Consider the following 17584-nt stretch of genomic DNA (forward strand, 5'->3'; position numbering starts at 1 on the left):
CTAGAATACCCCATCGTGTCAGCCCAAAATCTCCTGAAACTGATAAGCAACTTCAGTAAAGTCTCAGGATACAAAATCAATGTGCAAAAATCACAACCATTCCTATCACCAATAACAGACTTAGAGCCAAATCAAGAACGAATTGCCATTCACAATTGCTACAGAGAATAAAATACCTAGGAATACAACTAACGAGGAACATAAAGGACCTCTTCAAGGAGAACTACAAACCACTGCTCAACAAAATAAGAGAGGACACAAACAGATGGAGAAACATTCCATGTTCATGGTTAGGAAGAATCAATATCGTGAAAATGGCCATATTGCCCAAAGTAATTTACAGATTCAACGCTATCCCCATCAAGCTACCAATGACCTTCTTCACAGAACTGGAAAAAACTACCTTAAACTTCATACGGAACCAAAAGAGAGCCCACATAGCCAAGTCAATTCTAAGCAAAAACAATCAAGCGGGAGGCATCACACTACCAGACGTCTGTACTACAAGGCTACAGTAATCAAAACAGCATGGTACTGGTACCAAAACAGAGATATAGACTGATGGAACAGAACAGAGGCCTCGGAGGCAACACAACATATCTACAACCATCTGATCTTTGACAAACCTGACAAAAACAAGCAATGGGGAAAGGATTCCCTGTTTAATAAGTGGTGTTGGGAAAATTGGCTAGCCATGTGCAGAAAGAAGAAACGGGACCCCTTCCTGACACCTTACACTAAAATTAACTCCAGATGGATTAAAGAATTAAACATAAGACCTAACACCATAAAAACCCTAGAAGAAAATCTAGGCAAAACCATTCAGGACATAGGCGTAGGCAAGGACTTCATGACCAAAACACCAAAAGCATTGGCAACAAAAGCCAAAATAGACAAATGGGACCTAATCAAACTCCACAGCTTCTGCACAGCAAAAGAAACAGTCACTAGAGTGAATCAGCAACCAACAGAATGGGAAAAAATTTTTGCAGCTTACCCATCTGACAAAGGGCTGATATCCAGAATTTGCAAAGAACTAAAACAGATTTACAAGAAAAAAAACATTCAAAAGTGGGCAAAGGATATGAACAGACATTTTACAAAAGAAGACATACATGAAGCCAACAAACACATGAAAAAATGCTCATCATCACTGGTCATTAGAGAAATGCAAATCAAAACTACATTGAGATACCATCTCATGCCACGATCATTAAAAAATCTGGAGACAACAGATGCTGGAGAGGATGTGGAGAAATAGGAACACTTTTACACTGTTGGTGGGAGTGTAAATTAGTTCAACCATTGTGGAAGACAGTGTGGCGATTCCTCAAGGACCTAGAAATAGAAATTCCATTTGACCCAGCAATCCCATTACTGGGTATATATCCAAAGGATTATAAATCGTTCTACTATAAGGACACATGCACACGAATGTTCATTGCAGCACAGTTTACAATAGCAAAGACCTGGAACCAACCCAAATGCCCATCGATGATAGACTGGATAGGGAAAATGTGGCACATATACACCATGGAATATTATGCAGCCATCAAAAATGATGAGTTCGCGTCCTTTGTAGGGACATGGATGAACCTGGAAACCATCATTCTCAGAAAACTGACACAAGAACACAAAATCAAACACCACATGTTCTCACTCATAGGTGGGTGTTGATCAATGAGAACACATGGACACAGGGAGGGGAGCACTATACACTGGGGTCTATTGGGGGAAATAGGGGAGGGACAGCAGGGGGTGGGGAGTTGGGGAGAGATAGCATGGGGAGAAATGCTAGATATAGGTGAAGGGGAGGAAGGCAGCAAATCACACTGCCACGTATGCACCTATGCAACAATCTTGCATGTTCTTCACATGTACCCCAAAACCTAAAATGCAATAAAAAAAACTTATAAAGGAAAAAAAAAGAGACATTTATCTGTAAAGTTGGGGAGTAGCTAGAGGGAGATATCAGGTAGGTATGGGGGGATTTAATTTTCAAGATAGGAGAGACATATTTCAGTATCAGTTGTAACAGTCTAGTTGAGAAGCAGTAGTTGAATATACATGATAGAGAAGAAATGATGGATAATATAAACTGCTTTAAAAGCTGAGAGCACACATAATTAAAAGCATAGTGGAATATTGGCCTTAGGAGCAGTGACTCTTGTAATATAACTGGAAGGAAAAAGAGTGATGGCTGTAGAAATAAGTAGGCTTATAGCTTTGATAGCAGTAAGATGAGGCTTCAGATTGTTCTCTGATGTAGGAGATCATGTCATCTGCTGAAAATGAAGAGACAATTAGGGAAGGAAAGTCTAGGTGGAGATAAGCAGATTAGAGATGGTTGGAAATACCTTGTGGAAAGTGGGAGAGAGATATGACTAAAGAAATGAAAATAGAAGTCGCTAGGCAGTACTGAGGGATCATGGATGTTGGTGATTATGAATGATGGTAATGTTGATATGTTCAGTTGTGTGACTTTCTCCAGCAGCATCAGGCCTCTCAGCATGCACACAGAGAGTGGAAAGTGAAAGTCACCCAGAGTTAGGATACTGCTAGCTATGTGTGGTAAAAGTTATCTATGAATGAGGAAGAATGACTAGAGTTAGGAAAGATGGGTATGCTTGACCATCATGATCCTGGGGGGTTGGGGACAGAGCTTGTTCGTTTTTGTTTAATAAGAGGGTTGGCAAGAAATTATCTTGAAGTAGCATTGTAACACCACTTTCCAAACTTGAGACTGTGTGATATGAAAGAATGAAATCTCAGCACTTGGGAGAGCTTTGAAGAAGTTAACAACCTCAGGAAAGCCTAGTTTTCTTTTAAAAGAGGTTGTGGATCTACTCAAATTTGTTGATCAGGGAGACGTCTTCAGAGTATGCAATGGAAGGGTTTTAGAAATGGATAAAGGAGTTCAGGCTGATTTATACAGAACAGGAAAATATAGAGCTTCATGAGAATGTTGATGCAGTATACCAGAGTAGGGAATGTTTTTCCATAAAAGGCGAACAGAAAATAATTTCGGTCTTGCAAGCCATAAGGTCTCTGTAGCAACTATCTCAGCCTTGCTGTTATAGCATGAAAGCAGCCATAGAAAATACATAAATGATCAAGTGTGGCTGTTTTACAAGAAAATTTAAATTTTCTTAAGTACTTAAATTTGAATTTCATAATATACCTATCATAAAATATGATTCATCTTTTGATTTCTTTTTTAAGAATTAAAAATGTAGAAGCCATTCTTAGCCTATAGGCCATACAGAAACAGACAATGGACGGGAATTGGCTTTTGGACTATAGTTTGCTAACTCCTGCAATAGAGAATCCTTTGAAGAGAGTTTGTTGGGGAAGTATAAGTTGGGGCTTATGCTTCCAGGCATTAACTCATAAAACCATATTAAAACGTTTCAAGGTTCTCTGTCTTTGAGGAAAACTGACATTGTTGGGTCTGATGGCTTATTGACCTGGTTCACATGACCTTTGGTGATGTTGGTCTAAGCATACTCTCTCATCTGAACTGAGGTAGTGGTAACCCACAGGTGCTGGCCATTCCAGGAGCTGCAAACTCTGTACCAGATATGTCTGGAGGTGGAGGTGACTCCCAGATCATAAACAAGTAGATTAAACTGAAAAGATTGTGGAATGTTTCTTCCCAGATGCTTTTCAAGAAGATTCTGGTTTTACAGCATGATGATTTAAAATTTTAGTATCAGAAGAGTTTCTAAAACTTAAGCTGTATGGAATTAACAGGCCAGGTGCAGTGGTTTATGCCTGTAATCTTAGCACTTTGGGAGGCTGAGGCAGGAGGATTGCTTGAGCCCAGGAGGCTCAAGACCAGCCTGGGCAACATAGGTAGACCCCATCTCTACAAAAATTAAAAATTAGCTGGGTGTGGTGGGGTACACCTGTGGTCCCAGCTGCTTGGAAGACTGAAGTAGTAGGATTGCCTGACCCTGAAAAGTTGAGGATGCAGTGAGCCATGATCATGCCACTGCACTCCAGAGCAAGACTGTCTCAAAATAAATAAATAAATAAAATAACAAAATGTGAATTTGTAAAAGTAATATTTTAACAAGCTTAACAGATACAGATTAGTGAAAATGCTATTTTAATTAACCTTAATATTACAGCAAGATGACACCATAATGTACATTTCAATTGTAAATTATAAGAATGACCTTAGAAGTAGAAGCTTCATTTCAGGGCTTTTGACAGAAACTTATAGTAATACTAATTCTTACCACTGATAATTTACTCTCAGAAAATGATTACTGAAGACAAACATTGCTTAAACACTGCAAAGATTTTTCCTTCTGCAAGTAGGAAGGAATGACAGTGTTGCTCAATCATTAATAAATTTCAATGTTTGATTTTCTAATGCCAGCCTTAAAACTCAGTTAACTCTTAAAACTTGCACAAAGGTTTGGTTTGCACAAACATTTTTACTGATATTTTAGCTCAATGAAAGGGGGAATCTTTGAGTTAGAATGTGGTATAACCAGTCAGAGTGACTATTATGAAAAAGTCAGAAAACAACAGATGCTGGCAAGAGAAAGGGAATGCTTATACACTGTTGGTGGGAATGTAAATTAATTCAGCTACAGTGGAAAGCAGTATAGAGTTTTCTCAAAGAACTTAGAACTACCATTTGACACAGCAATCCCATTACCGTGTATATATCCAAAAGAAAAATCATTCTGCCAAAATGACACATGTACTCATATGTTCATCACAGCATAGTTCTCAATAACATAGACATGGAATCACCCTAGGTGCCCCATCACCATCAGCAGTGGGTTGGATAAAGAAAATGTGGTACATATAGACCATGGAATACTATGCAGCCATAAAAAAGAATGAAATTATGTCCTTTGCAGTAACATGGATACAGCTGGAAGCCTATTATCCTAAGCAAATCAATGTAAAAACAGAACACCAAATATCATATGTTCTCACTTATAAGTGGGATCTACACATTGGGTATTCGCGGACATAAAGGTGAGAACAATAGACACTGTGAACTACTACAAGGTTAGGGAAGGAGGGATTAATTTTTTTAAAACTCAAAGGCAGCAATATTTAAAATAATTTTTTTAAATTATTGGAATTTTGGTTGAAATAAATGAGACTATCGTCAAGATGATTATATTTTTACTTAGTTTAATTGGTAAATTATAACTTTAGAGGATACTTAGATATTTGAACCTTCACTCATAACTAGGAAATATAAATTGTAGCAAAGAACATCATTATAGTTTTAAATACAGTAATAACTTAAATTGAAAACTGAACATGAGGAATGGAAAGAGGAGAATGTAGGGTTGTAAAGAGGAGATTGTGTCTTGCTTAGGGTCTATGAGACCAACTGTAGATCTTTAACAGCATTCAGACATGATTGGCTAAGGGGCAATTTGTAGTGAATTATCTCCCTTGAGTATTTCTGTCAATGAGGGTGGTGGTGAAAGTGATCCATTTTCGCTTTCACTCCAGTGACAGGAGAATTTTGCCAGTCAGACACCAACTGTGTTAATTAGAGTATTAAAATAAAAACAAGCATGGATCCCATGCCAATGTCAGTCAGTATGTTCTACTCTTCTTTTTGTTTCAAGCCACAGACAAAACTCCAGTTTCTTTTCCTGATACTTCTTTCTTATATTTTGAACATTGCTTTCCCAGCATCTTTAGGAAAGATTTCAGTCCACGGGATGGGGGTCCTAGGTGAACTTGTGGGCAGTAGTCACTGAAGAAATTGACCCACAAGAGTGAAAAAGAAGGCAGGAAGAATAGCATTTAGAGAATCACTAGGGTTGTTAACGTTCTTTAAAAGTACTTTGTTATTTCACTAGGTAGAGCATTGTGTTGTGAATGATCTCTTCCTCATAAATGAGACAGTTCAAGAATATTCCTGTAACATTATTCCTAATAACGAGCAGGTATGCATTCTTGATTGTGAGAGAAACAGCAGCAATACATTGTTCTGAATTGCTCAGTGCTCTGCATTGCAGCTAGTGTGCAAGAAACATACACCCCTGTGAATGCCCATGGGAGCACGTGGCACATGGGAACATAATTAGTCATGTATAGGAGTAGAATAAGGGCTGAGAACCTCTGGTATATATAGCAAGAAAGACCAGTCTGTCAAATTAATTTTTCAGTTTAATATTTGCCTTTAAAATTCAACCTGTCCTTTGATAGAGCAACTAGATAAACCAAATCAGTCACAATGTTTGAAAGCTGTTCTCCAGGCTGAAAGGAAAGTACAACTTTGCCTCTATATAAACACTAAGCTATTGAAATACATACATTTTCACAAAGCTAATGAAGTGGTTAAGCAAGGACTAGATTGTGGGCTTCAATAATAAAGTAGGGACAGAAGTAAGCAAAAAGAGACAGTATCAGCAGCTGAAAGATGGCTTGAGCAGTTAAAAGATGTTCTGTTTACTATAATCATATTAATATAATCAACATTGTCCTTCAGTAGTAGTTCTTGGTTATGGGAAAGTAATATTATAGCTGGGAATAGTAAAAATGGATGGCAGAGTACTTTCAATTTTGATTTGAAATGTATTTTGTATTATTAGATGACTATGGTGAGTTTCATGTTTTGGAAGTTACATCTGAAAACCTAATAACAACCTGCCTCAGGTTACCTGACACTCCCCAAGCCCCTTCTGTTCCCTTAATTTTCCTCAGCTTGTGAGTAGAACTTTTTCTCTAGCTGAAGCATTTTTAAATCTTCCTTGAAGTTGGAAAGATGATTGCCATATTGGGTTCAAGGGCTACATATAAAATAACAACATGATACTATAATATTAAAAAAGAGTATGTATTAGAAACCATTAAAGTCCTTGAGACTCATATTCATGAAAAACGTGAAATGTGATTATTAAGTTCAGTTTTTAGTGCACAAACCACATAAGTTATCAAGGTGAACTGTGATCAGACTATAATTTATTTTAAGACACTTGGAAAACATTTAAAAGCTAAAGAAAGTAGGTACTTAAAATCTAATTTAAAAGGTAGTATCCTCTCATTGTAAAATAAATGGAACATACAGAAAGTTATAAGAATAAGATAAAAATCCCTCAGAGTTCTAAAGGTCTACCATTTATTAAATAATAGTCACTATTTAATATTTGTTGCATCTTGTTTCTTTCTTTTTTACTAATGCTTGAGTGTGTGTGTTTTTTTAAAAGTACAATTGGGATCTAACAATTTTAACTGCTTTTAAATTTCATATATTAGAACATTTTATAAATCATTAAATTTTATTTTACAATATAATTTTTAATAGCTGTGTAGTATAGAAAGGAGTTTAAATGTGTATTCACTTTAACCAGAGTTTACTTTACTAAATTATTTATACTTTTTTTATTTTTCCGCACAGGTTTTAGATACTTGCACAATGAGAATGAATCTAAATTTACCAGCCAGATATTTTTATGATTTGTATGGCAGAAAAATTGAAGATATTTCAAAAGGTAAGTGGCAAAGATTTTTGTAAACCATTTGATAATATTTTGAAAGACATTTATATCTTGTTTTTACCTTAAACATTTAAAATAAAAACATACATAGTTTAATTATAACATGGATAAATATTCTTATACAAAGGGAAATCATGAAAGGACGTTAAGATTTTAGGAATCTTTTATTTCAGCACAAGTTTGGAATGTTTAAAAAATTGATGGGTATTTTAACCTTAGTAAACCATAATTAAATAAAAATAATACATACCTTTTATAATGTAACAGCCAATTTATATAGGATACAGCTTTCCAAAGACAAATTTGAGAAATTGCATTACTATATGATCAGATAGAGGTGTTAAAAATGTTTTGGTCAACTTCTAGAGCTTATTCAAAAGTTATGAAATGGTATACCACACTAGATGTAGTTCAGTTTGGAACCACTAGGAAGAACTCTCTACTAAATGTGTCTATCAGTGGTATGCTGATAAATGTTAACAATTGACTCTGAAAAAAAATAAAAGCCCTGATTTGTAGCATTTAGCAACTGCATGTTGTAGGTGCTCCTACCATGGCCAATCTCAGGCTACTACTGAATACCACTGAGTTCAGAGGGAAGGGTTTTAAGTCACTGAATAAAGAATTTGGAGAAGAGAGGAGAACAATTACTTTTTGCAGACTAGTGCAAGTTGGCTCTAGCACATCATTGTCCCTCAAAGTATATATATCTTGTTACAGAATTGACGATTAGGAATTAATTTGACAATAGAAAAATTCACTCTTTAGGTCCTTGCATTATTAACTCTACTACCATATAGTACTTATTCTGGACCAGGCACTGTTCTAAGCTCATCACAAATATTAACTCATTTAGTTCTCAGAGAAACTAGAATTCCTATTTATTGCAGTAACTGAGGTACAGAGAAGTTAGGTAATTTATTCAACATCACACAACTAGCAAGTGGTGGAGTTGGGATTCAAAGTTTGGCAGGCTGGCTCCAGTAGCAGCACTTTTAACCATTGTACTCTGTCCTCTCTCTCTCTTTCTGCTTCCCTCTCTCTTTTCAAGTCACTGTCTCATCTATGTCAGAACTACATTTGTTTTACTAGTACTTTACCTACAGGATGTAATTATTTTATTGCTTTGTTACTTTTTTTGTGTGTACGCACCATTCCTACCAGACTACAGACTTCCTGGGAACAGGAACTCAATAAATGAATCTCAGATGACTCTCCCATATGATCTGTTTCTACCACAATGTAACATAAAAGAGAGCAAGAACAGAGACTATCTTTGTTGTAATACCGGTAATTAGCACAGTGCCTAGGACATAGCTGACACTCATAAATGTGGCATGAATGAATTAAACTGTCTACTTTTGGACATTTAGTTGGTTCCGCTGTTATTTTTTTAATACACTGTTTTCTAAAATACTTTTAATAGCTACTACTAATTGTACCAGGCAATTTTAATACCTACTATTAAAAGTAGTTCATCTTCAGGCAAGAAAAAAAGTTATGAAATGTGCTTTAAAATAATTTCATTGTCTTTGTCAAAAGAGATTAGCCATATAATATCTTTAAAGGTACTGTTTTGTTTTGCTAACCTCTGAAAAGAAATGCCACATTAGTGAGTTTAAATGTGTCATTGACATGGTTCTATCACTTCATCCAAATTTGAACTTCATGCTTGAGGACAGCCAAGATATTAAATAATATGCCTTTAACTGCAAGGCTAGGTCCAGACAACTGAAGTGACTTTGGGATGTGGCTACAGCAGATACTTCCGTTTATTTCCCATTTTCTGACTTGTACTATATAAAAGAAGACTGTTGGCTGGGTGTGGTGGCTCATGCCTGTAATCCCAGCACTATGGGAGGCCAAGGCAGGTAGATCACGGGGTCAGGAGATAGCGACCATCCTGGCTAACATGGTGAAACCCCATCTCAACTAAAAATACAAAAAATTAGCCTGACATGGTGGTGCACGCCTGTAGTCCCAGCTATTCAGGAGGCTGAGGCAAGGAAATCTCTTGAACCTAGGAGGGTCTCAAAAAAAGAAAAAGGCAGATTATTTCCTTGATTTGTCACCCTTAATTAATACTTACTGAATGTTAACTGTGATATTTTGATACTTGTTTCTAACTCAAATTTTTTGGCCAAGGATTATATATATGTGTATTCAGAAAGTAAATTTGTTTTTCTTGGCCTTTTAAAAAAATGTTTGTATTAGGTATCATAACTATTTTTTATTTTATTATGTGTTTTTTTTCTGAAGATTTCAAATCTCCTGTAGATACCTACCCATTATTTAGAAGTATTAGATAAGGTTATTTACCTACAAAACATGTAACACAAAGAATCCTTCCTTTGTATTTTGTGGGTAGTGAGTGTCATTATTAAAGTTGATTTCTTTCTTTCTTGCATTTTTGTCTCCTTTTCCATCACTCTGCCTGAGATATTCTTTATGATCAACAATATTTTGAAATTACTCTTAAAATTACATTAATAAAAATAAACAACATATTTTCTTAAGACCCTATCTAGACTTGAATTATTTCCAGTTCACCTGGAATTAAAACATCAGCTTTGAATAAACTGCTAGAATTGAAACTCTAAGAAATTTTGGTTAAGATGAAAGATTTATAAATAAAAAAAGATGAAAGATTTATATTTAGAAAGTTGATTTTCCTCCTCCCAAATATGGTATAACAGAATTACTTATCAAAACAGAAAAGCACTGATTCTGAGACGTGATACTTCATGGATGCCGGAGGCATTCGGATTCATGCCTCGTGCTTCACATATCCCAGAAGTATGCTATTATCACATTTTAATGCATGCCTTGCCCTCTGTTTTTGCATCCTTATAAAAGCTTATGCCAGCTGAAATTAGCCTATGCAACCACTAACATGTGGAAGCATTACAAGTTCACTGGACTTAAAATATTTAAAGAAGCTAATCCTGTTGGAGGAACTTCCAGTCTGTAGCACCCTAGTCACTTAACATTAGGTTTTTGAACTTCTTTGTTTCTTTATTTCTATGATGTTGTGCATCAAATGATTAAGGTCCCTAAACGTTTGTGTTTGATGGTCTTCTAAACTTCAACTTGAGAAAGGTCAAGTTTTATGTGAAAGTTATCTTTTAATGTAAACAAATGAATGCGGATACTCTTTTGATTTGATATATGACTCTTTTTTTTTACTTGCTTTGTATCAGATCAGAAAAATACCTTTTAATAATGTCTAATGTTAAGATCATAGCAATTACTTTTTACTATAAGCACAGATTAGAAGTGTAAATGTACCAAAGTAACAGATACACAAAATAAAAATTTTCTCCTATCTATTGCTTCTTTTTTTGGAATTAGGTATAATTTCAAATTTTCCTTCTATGGTATGAGAAATAAGCACATTTGATATAATATTAAACTAGAGGAACTTTACTTTGTCAAGTAAACCTTTGGAAAGACCAATAGATTGGCAAATTGCTTGTTTTTAGATTTTATTATAAACCATAGACAATTTTTTTTCCTGAGACAAGGTTTTGCTCTGTTGCCCAGGCTGGAGTGCAGTGGCACAACCACAGCTCATTGCATCCTTGAGCTCCCAAGTTCAAGCAATTCTCCCACCTCAGCCTCCCAAGTAGCTGGGATTACAGGTGCAGGCCACTGTGCCTACTTTAAAAATTTTTTTTTTTTAGTGACAGAGTCTCCCTCTGTTGCTCAGGCTGGTCTTGAACTTTTGGGTTCAATCAGTCCTCCTACCTTGGCCTCCCAAAGTGCTGGTATTATAGGCATGACCCACCAGCCTGGCTTTTTTTTCTTTTTTTGCAGTAAAGAGAGAGTTTAATTGAGGTGAGGCCAGCCACACGGAAAGAGTCATTACTCAATTTAACCTCTACCCTAGAAGATTTTAATAAAGAAATTTTTTTGTTACATGTGAAAAAGCTATTTTGTTATGGTTCTTGTATAGATCTATCCTTTCTCCAGTAGAAAAGAGTATACCTACTGTGTACAGATACCATATTCCTACAGATGGTCAACATTCTGGAACATAATACAGTTATTCCTTGGTGTCTGCGGGGGATTGGTTACTGGAAGCTTCCCCCATACTAACATCCACAGTTGCTCAAGTCTCTTATATAAAATGGTATAGTATTTGCATATAGCCTATGCACATCATCCTCTATACTTTGAATAATCTCTAGTTTACTTATAATACCTAATACTGTGTAAATGTTACATAAATAGTTGTTACACTGTATTGTTTTTAAACTTGTATTTTTTTTTATTTTTAAAGAAATATTTTCCATTCATACTTGGTTGAATCCAGGGATGTGGAACCCAATAAGATGGAGGGCCAATTTTATATATATATATATATATATATATGCATGTAAAAATGCATTTTGCAAAATCATGCCCACCAAAATAACAGGGATATGGGGAAACTAGGGTTGGGGAAGACCATTCATAATCTATTAACCTTTAAAATCACAATACTATCTAAAATAATAATGATTAACTTAGGAGCTAATGTAAATAGCCTGGGTAGGCATCTCAGAGAGCTGCTTTAGAAGGTATTGAAGCTACATCGTGAGACAATGCAAATGGAAGTGAAGTGGAGATTTGGGTCAGTGGGGCTTCCTTTAAGGAAGGCACAGGAGGAAATGAAATTCCCACAATGAGAGAGTTATGTAAGGCCAAGAGTGCACGTTTTTGGGGTGGTAAGTAAATTAGCCAAGTTAAGAGACTTTTTTTTTTCATTCCTGATAAATGATAGAATTCTATTTCTACCCTTTTGGCTTCCTTTGTTTAGGACAAAGCACATATTCATTAACCAAAGTTCTGTATAATTCTGACATCATTCTCCTATTTACTAATTATATATAAGCTATTTGATGTTATACAAGCACTTCAAAGGACAGACAGATATGGAAAGTGTCTGATTTTGAGGGAGGTTTTAAATAACACACACATTCCTCCTAACATTTCCAAACTTTTTGATCTCTTAACTTCTTTGGCTTAATTATTATATGACGGTGAATCAGAGGAGTCACTCTTCCTCTCAAGGGAGGAGATCCTTAGTCTGTTAGGACTTCTGTGAAGCATCCTTTCCAATAATCATACCTTCCTTCTTTGTGGATCCTTCTAGATCATAATGAGTACTGTTAAATTTACCCTAGTGGTTCTGAAATGAGTTAGAATACTACCTTAATTCAATTGACTCCAAGGCCATTCTGGACATACTGAATATTCACTTTCTATTTCATTTCCCACCCCAAATTATGCCCAGCAATACTGTCCAGAATAGTTGTATATTCTCTGATAATTTTTTTGGAGATTCTGAAATGAGATGAAGTACAGGATTAATATATTTCATCATAAAATTCCAATAACATAGAGATGAATTTGAATGTTAGCTCTTGCCCATTATCAACTTTTTGTGGAGACAGTAAAATTAAAAGAATAAAATTTTAAATTAAAATCTGAAGTTTTAAAGTTTACACAGAAGCAAATTTCAAAATCAAATTATCTTAACCTTTTTGAGTTAAAATCCAAAAAAATTTCAAACTCTTCAAGTTAAAGTGCAAAGAAATCAAAGTCCTAATTTTTATTCTTCCCAGTATCAGCCAGATGGCTTCTGGATGCCTGATTGGAGCTGGAATGTCTCCAGCAGCTACCGTCTGGACTCCTGGAGTGGGTGTCATCCCTTAGGACATCAGAAGTTGAATTAGGTCTACACTAACATTTTCATATGCCTTGTTTCCAACCAAACAAAATGATTATCACAACATCAACACCATACCCAGCACGTTCAGAACAGAAGCTACTCCCAGCAAATGTGCCCATTGCATGCAAAATGATGTTTCCAGGACCCTATGTTTGGCATAATTCAGATCCACATGACTGTTGCCAAAGACCATAACAGGGACTGAGGAAAGGCAGAGAAGAGAAAATATTATCGTCAGTCTTTCCAAGATGCCAGTTGGCCCATACTGTTGACCAGGCTCTATAACTTGTGACCTAACTTCTTGGGAAGCACTCTTCCATTAAGGCATTAGTTATGGCATTATATGTTTACAGTATCTTGAGGGAAAAATTGACCAGCACATACTGTCTTCTCTCTCAAAGAGACTGCACAAAATGTTGGTTAACTTCTCTGATTTTGGAGCCAGAATTCAAATCCCAGGTATGCCACTTACTACATGACCTTGGACAGGTTACTTAGCTTCTCTGAGAGTCAGTTTCCTTATCTATAAAATAGGAATTATAATACTTACCATAACATTGCAAACATTAAGTGAATTTTATGTAAATTTCTTAGAACAAGTGCCTGACACTTGGTAAACATTATAAGGTACAATGTTTCAATAGTATAAAATTAGCTCTTATCATCTCATCATTATTGCTGTTATTATTATTATTATTATTATTATTTTTGAGGTGGAGTCTTGCTCTAGTTGCCCAGGCTGGAGTACAATCTTGGCTCACTGCAACCTCCGCCTCCTGGGTTCAGGTGATTCTCCTGCCTCAGCCTCCTAAGTAGCGGAGATTACAGGTACAGGTACACCAGGTACCTGGTGCCACGCCTGGCAATTTTTTTTTTTTTTTTTTTGTATTTTTAGTAGACATGGGGTTTCACCATGTTGGTCAGGCTGGTCAAACTCCTGACCTCAGGTGATCCACCCACCTCAGCCTCCCAAAGTGCTGAGATTATAGGCATGAGTCACTGCGCTCTAAAAAGGAAACTGAGAGTGTTCCATTCTTGCAACATCTGGAAGTTTGCACTGGTAGCAGCACCAATCATAAAGCCTTATTTAAGGTATTGTCTTTTTTCCCTTTTAAATAATTCTAAACATCTTACTTTTTTTTTTCTGAGTCAGTTCTTCTAAACCCCAGGCTCAACTGGGGGTGATCACTGTCTAATGGCATGCCATCCATCTTGTCTTAGGAGTAGCATCTTAGTCACAGTGGTTGCCATAACGGCCTCTGCCTATGGAATTATTTAAGCCTAAGAAACTTACTTCATGGGCACAGCTTCCCCTTCATGTCCACATCAGTTCCAATCGTAGAATAACTTTTGGCAGATTTCCAGATAGAAGCAGCTATTCGTGTTTCTGAGGCTTATGTGCTATGGGTCCCAATGAGGACCACATTACTGCCATTTCCTCCTAAAGACATGGCCTTTCCTCAGTTTTTAAATGTTCCTGGTCTTGAGTTAATGTTTCCATCAGGTGCTTCTTTTTCTGCAATGTTTAAGGTTTGTCTCTACTAGTATACACTTGTTCCTTTTGGAAAGTTCCCTTTTCTAACAGGCTTGGGGTTAGCATTGTTTGCCACAATTGAGTACCTTCTTTTCTTTTATTAATACTTTTCTTTTGCTTTCTGGTCCATACTCATGTTTTTCTAACATATGCCTCTAGATGTTTTTCTTGCAGAGTCTCTCATGGTGAGAGATATGAAGTCAATCAGTTCGAAGTTTTGTCAATAGCATCCTTTGTTCAAACCAGTCTTATCTATTTTCACTTCCGTGAGTTCAATAATCCTACCCCAGATGTATTTCTTCCACACTCTAACATCTAGCTTGGATCCGGAGTCTTTGATCAATTATTGTTCTGCCTGGATTCACTGTAATATAATTAATCTTGTCTTTGTCTTTCCTTAATCTCAGGCCCATCTATTTTTAGAGTTCACCCAGCACCTTTTTGTGACATTTTATACCAATCTTTCTCTCCAATTTGTCCAGATTTTATGTGCACTCTTTGTATAATTGCCCTATCCTCAAAAGAGATTCCCCAATTGCTCTTACTATAGATTTATCTGTAATGTAAATACCGACTCTTCGAAGTATTCGAGATCCTGTCTCCTCTGGGTAATTGTTCTCAGTCTGCTCTCCAAGATCCTATATTTATTCTTCCATTAGGTTTCACTGGGTCCCAGTTACTATTTCTGATTTTGTAACAAATAAAATAATTTACCCTTTTATAATAACCTCTTTAAGAGTAATTAGACTTGAATGAATCTCCTTCACCTAGCATTTAAGATCTCAGGGGTGTGTGTGTATGTGTGTGTGTGTTTTCCTATCTGTCAACTGTGTGTGCTTGGGTCAGATGTTTACCATTTTTGTAGGGAAATCTCTGATCTCCTCCAGCAAAATCAGCTATCCTTTTTAAATTTTATTTTCATGCATACATTGTTCTATTCTGATCATAATAATTAAGCATATTTTCAAGCCACTTTACTTTCTCCTTGATTCCTTTAGCAAATTTGATTCCTAGATTTGTAATACTTTCTTTGAGTAGTTTCTGTGTCTTAACTGAAGAAGATGGGAGTGCTCCGTTTATTGAAAAAAAATCTATCACCTTTCTGTAGGTCAAGCCATAGTTTGGGTTTATGAAATTTCGAACTATGGTTAAAATTTATGCGATAAACAAATTTAGAGCCAACTTTGATTGGCGGAGGTTACTTTAAAAGTTTATCAACGAGTCACATGAATCTAATGTTAGCTCATCCACATTTCCTTTTTGGCTCAGAATACAGTTTGATATAACATAATGAAGAATAGAATTGAAGGCAGCAGATGTAATGCTGCCTATCTAGGCCAAATATTAACGATTTAAAGACAGAACCTCACTGTCATGCTTGTAGAACTCAATTGCCATTATCCTTGGAAGTGCTGGCCTATAGATTTGCCTTCAAGACACAGAAAAGCAGCAAATATTTTTCATTTTGCAACACCTAGAATAATCTAATCCCAATCTCAGACTTGCCTGAAGTTTCAGGTGAAGTTCACAGCTGAGTTAAGTAAGCAGTAGTAGCCTGAACAGCAAGGAAGCCATGATCAACTAACAGAGCTGAGCCCTCCACAGCCCACCTGAATATACTAAAGTCATATCCAATCCCAGCATTTTCTGAAGGTCAAGTCTATTGGAAAATAATCCCAGCTGCATTTAGTTGCTTTGACCTATCAAGCTCAAATTCTGTGTAGTCCTTGCTTAGTATAAAATTTAAGGCCAGTTTCCCTATTCTCTACATACAGGCCCGTTAGTAAAAATACAACTACAAAACTGTATGTTCAACCACATGACCCAGTATAGGCAGCTAGACACCACTGAATTAAAGGCACACAAACAAATCTTAAAGCTCTACATAGCACTTGCATATTAAAGCACCATCAAAACATGACACCACTCAGTCAAAGCCCCTTCATAAGTTTCAAACTCTTTTGTTATTTGCTCTCCAGTATCATTTCTGTATTTCTCAAGGTTTCAGACCAATTTGACCCCATAACTATATCACTTTCCTGAGTTTTGTCAGACATCTGGAAATTATTTAACCTGAAGGAGTAGTATAAATCTCAAAATTTGTAGCCAGCTGGTCAGAAGTGAGAGTGGCATGAGGATCCCCAAACATGTGGCTGTTGTCTTAAGTAAAGACAGTCTTATGGAGGTCTGTACTGTACTCTTAACATTGCAGACTACTTGCAGCAGACTCATGCTTCCCAATTTCAAAACTTACTACAGGTAAAACTACAGTAATTCATAGAGTGTGGTACTGGCATAAGGATAGGCATATAGACCAATGGAATAGAATTCAGAGTCCAGAAATAAATCAGTACATATATGGCCAGTTGACTTTTGACAAAAATGTCACGACCATTCATTGGAAAGAATAGTGTCTTCAACCAGTGGTGCTGGTAGAACTGGTCCACATGCAAAAGACTAAAGTTGGACCCATACTTCACACCATAAACATGAATTAACTCAAAATGGATCAACAGTCTAAAAGAGCAAAAACCATTAAACTCAGAAGAAAACATAGGAGCACATTTTCATGACTGTGGATCTGGCAATCAATTTTTAGACATTGTTATGTGAATTTTACCTCCGTAAGTTATTTCCATCCAAAGCATGAGCAAAAAAAAAGAAGGAAAGAAAAAGAAAAAATAACAAATTGGACTTCATTACATTTGAAATTTTTGTGCATCAAAGGACATTACCAAGAAAGTGAAAAGACAAACCATGGAATGGAAAAAATTTGCAAATTATATTTCTGAAAAGGGTTTAAAATCCAGAATATATAAAGAACTCATGCTCAACAACAAAAAA

General features: G+C 36.1%; 1 protein-coding gene across 1 annotated transcript in view; it reads left to right on the top strand.

The window, feature by feature from the left end:
* The window catches only part of DCDC1 (doublecortin domain containing 1), a 498476-nt gene that overhangs the window by 94641 nt on the left and 386251 nt on the right, over nt 1-17584 (top strand). The window contains exon 7 of the mRNA XM_064365537.1: nt 7391-7484. Coding sequence (XP_064221607.1) covers nt 7391-7484 — 94 coding nt within the window. The remainder of the gene's footprint in view (nt 1-7390; nt 7485-17584) is intronic.

Source organism: Aotus nancymaae, unplaced genomic scaffold (genome assembly GCF_030222135.1).
Source record: "Aotus nancymaae isolate 86718 unplaced genomic scaffold, 86718_ANA_hifiasm-v0.15.2.pri h1tg000059l, whole genome shotgun sequence".
Lineage (NCBI taxonomy): Eukaryota > Metazoa > Chordata > Mammalia > Primates > Aotidae > Aotus > Aotus nancymaae.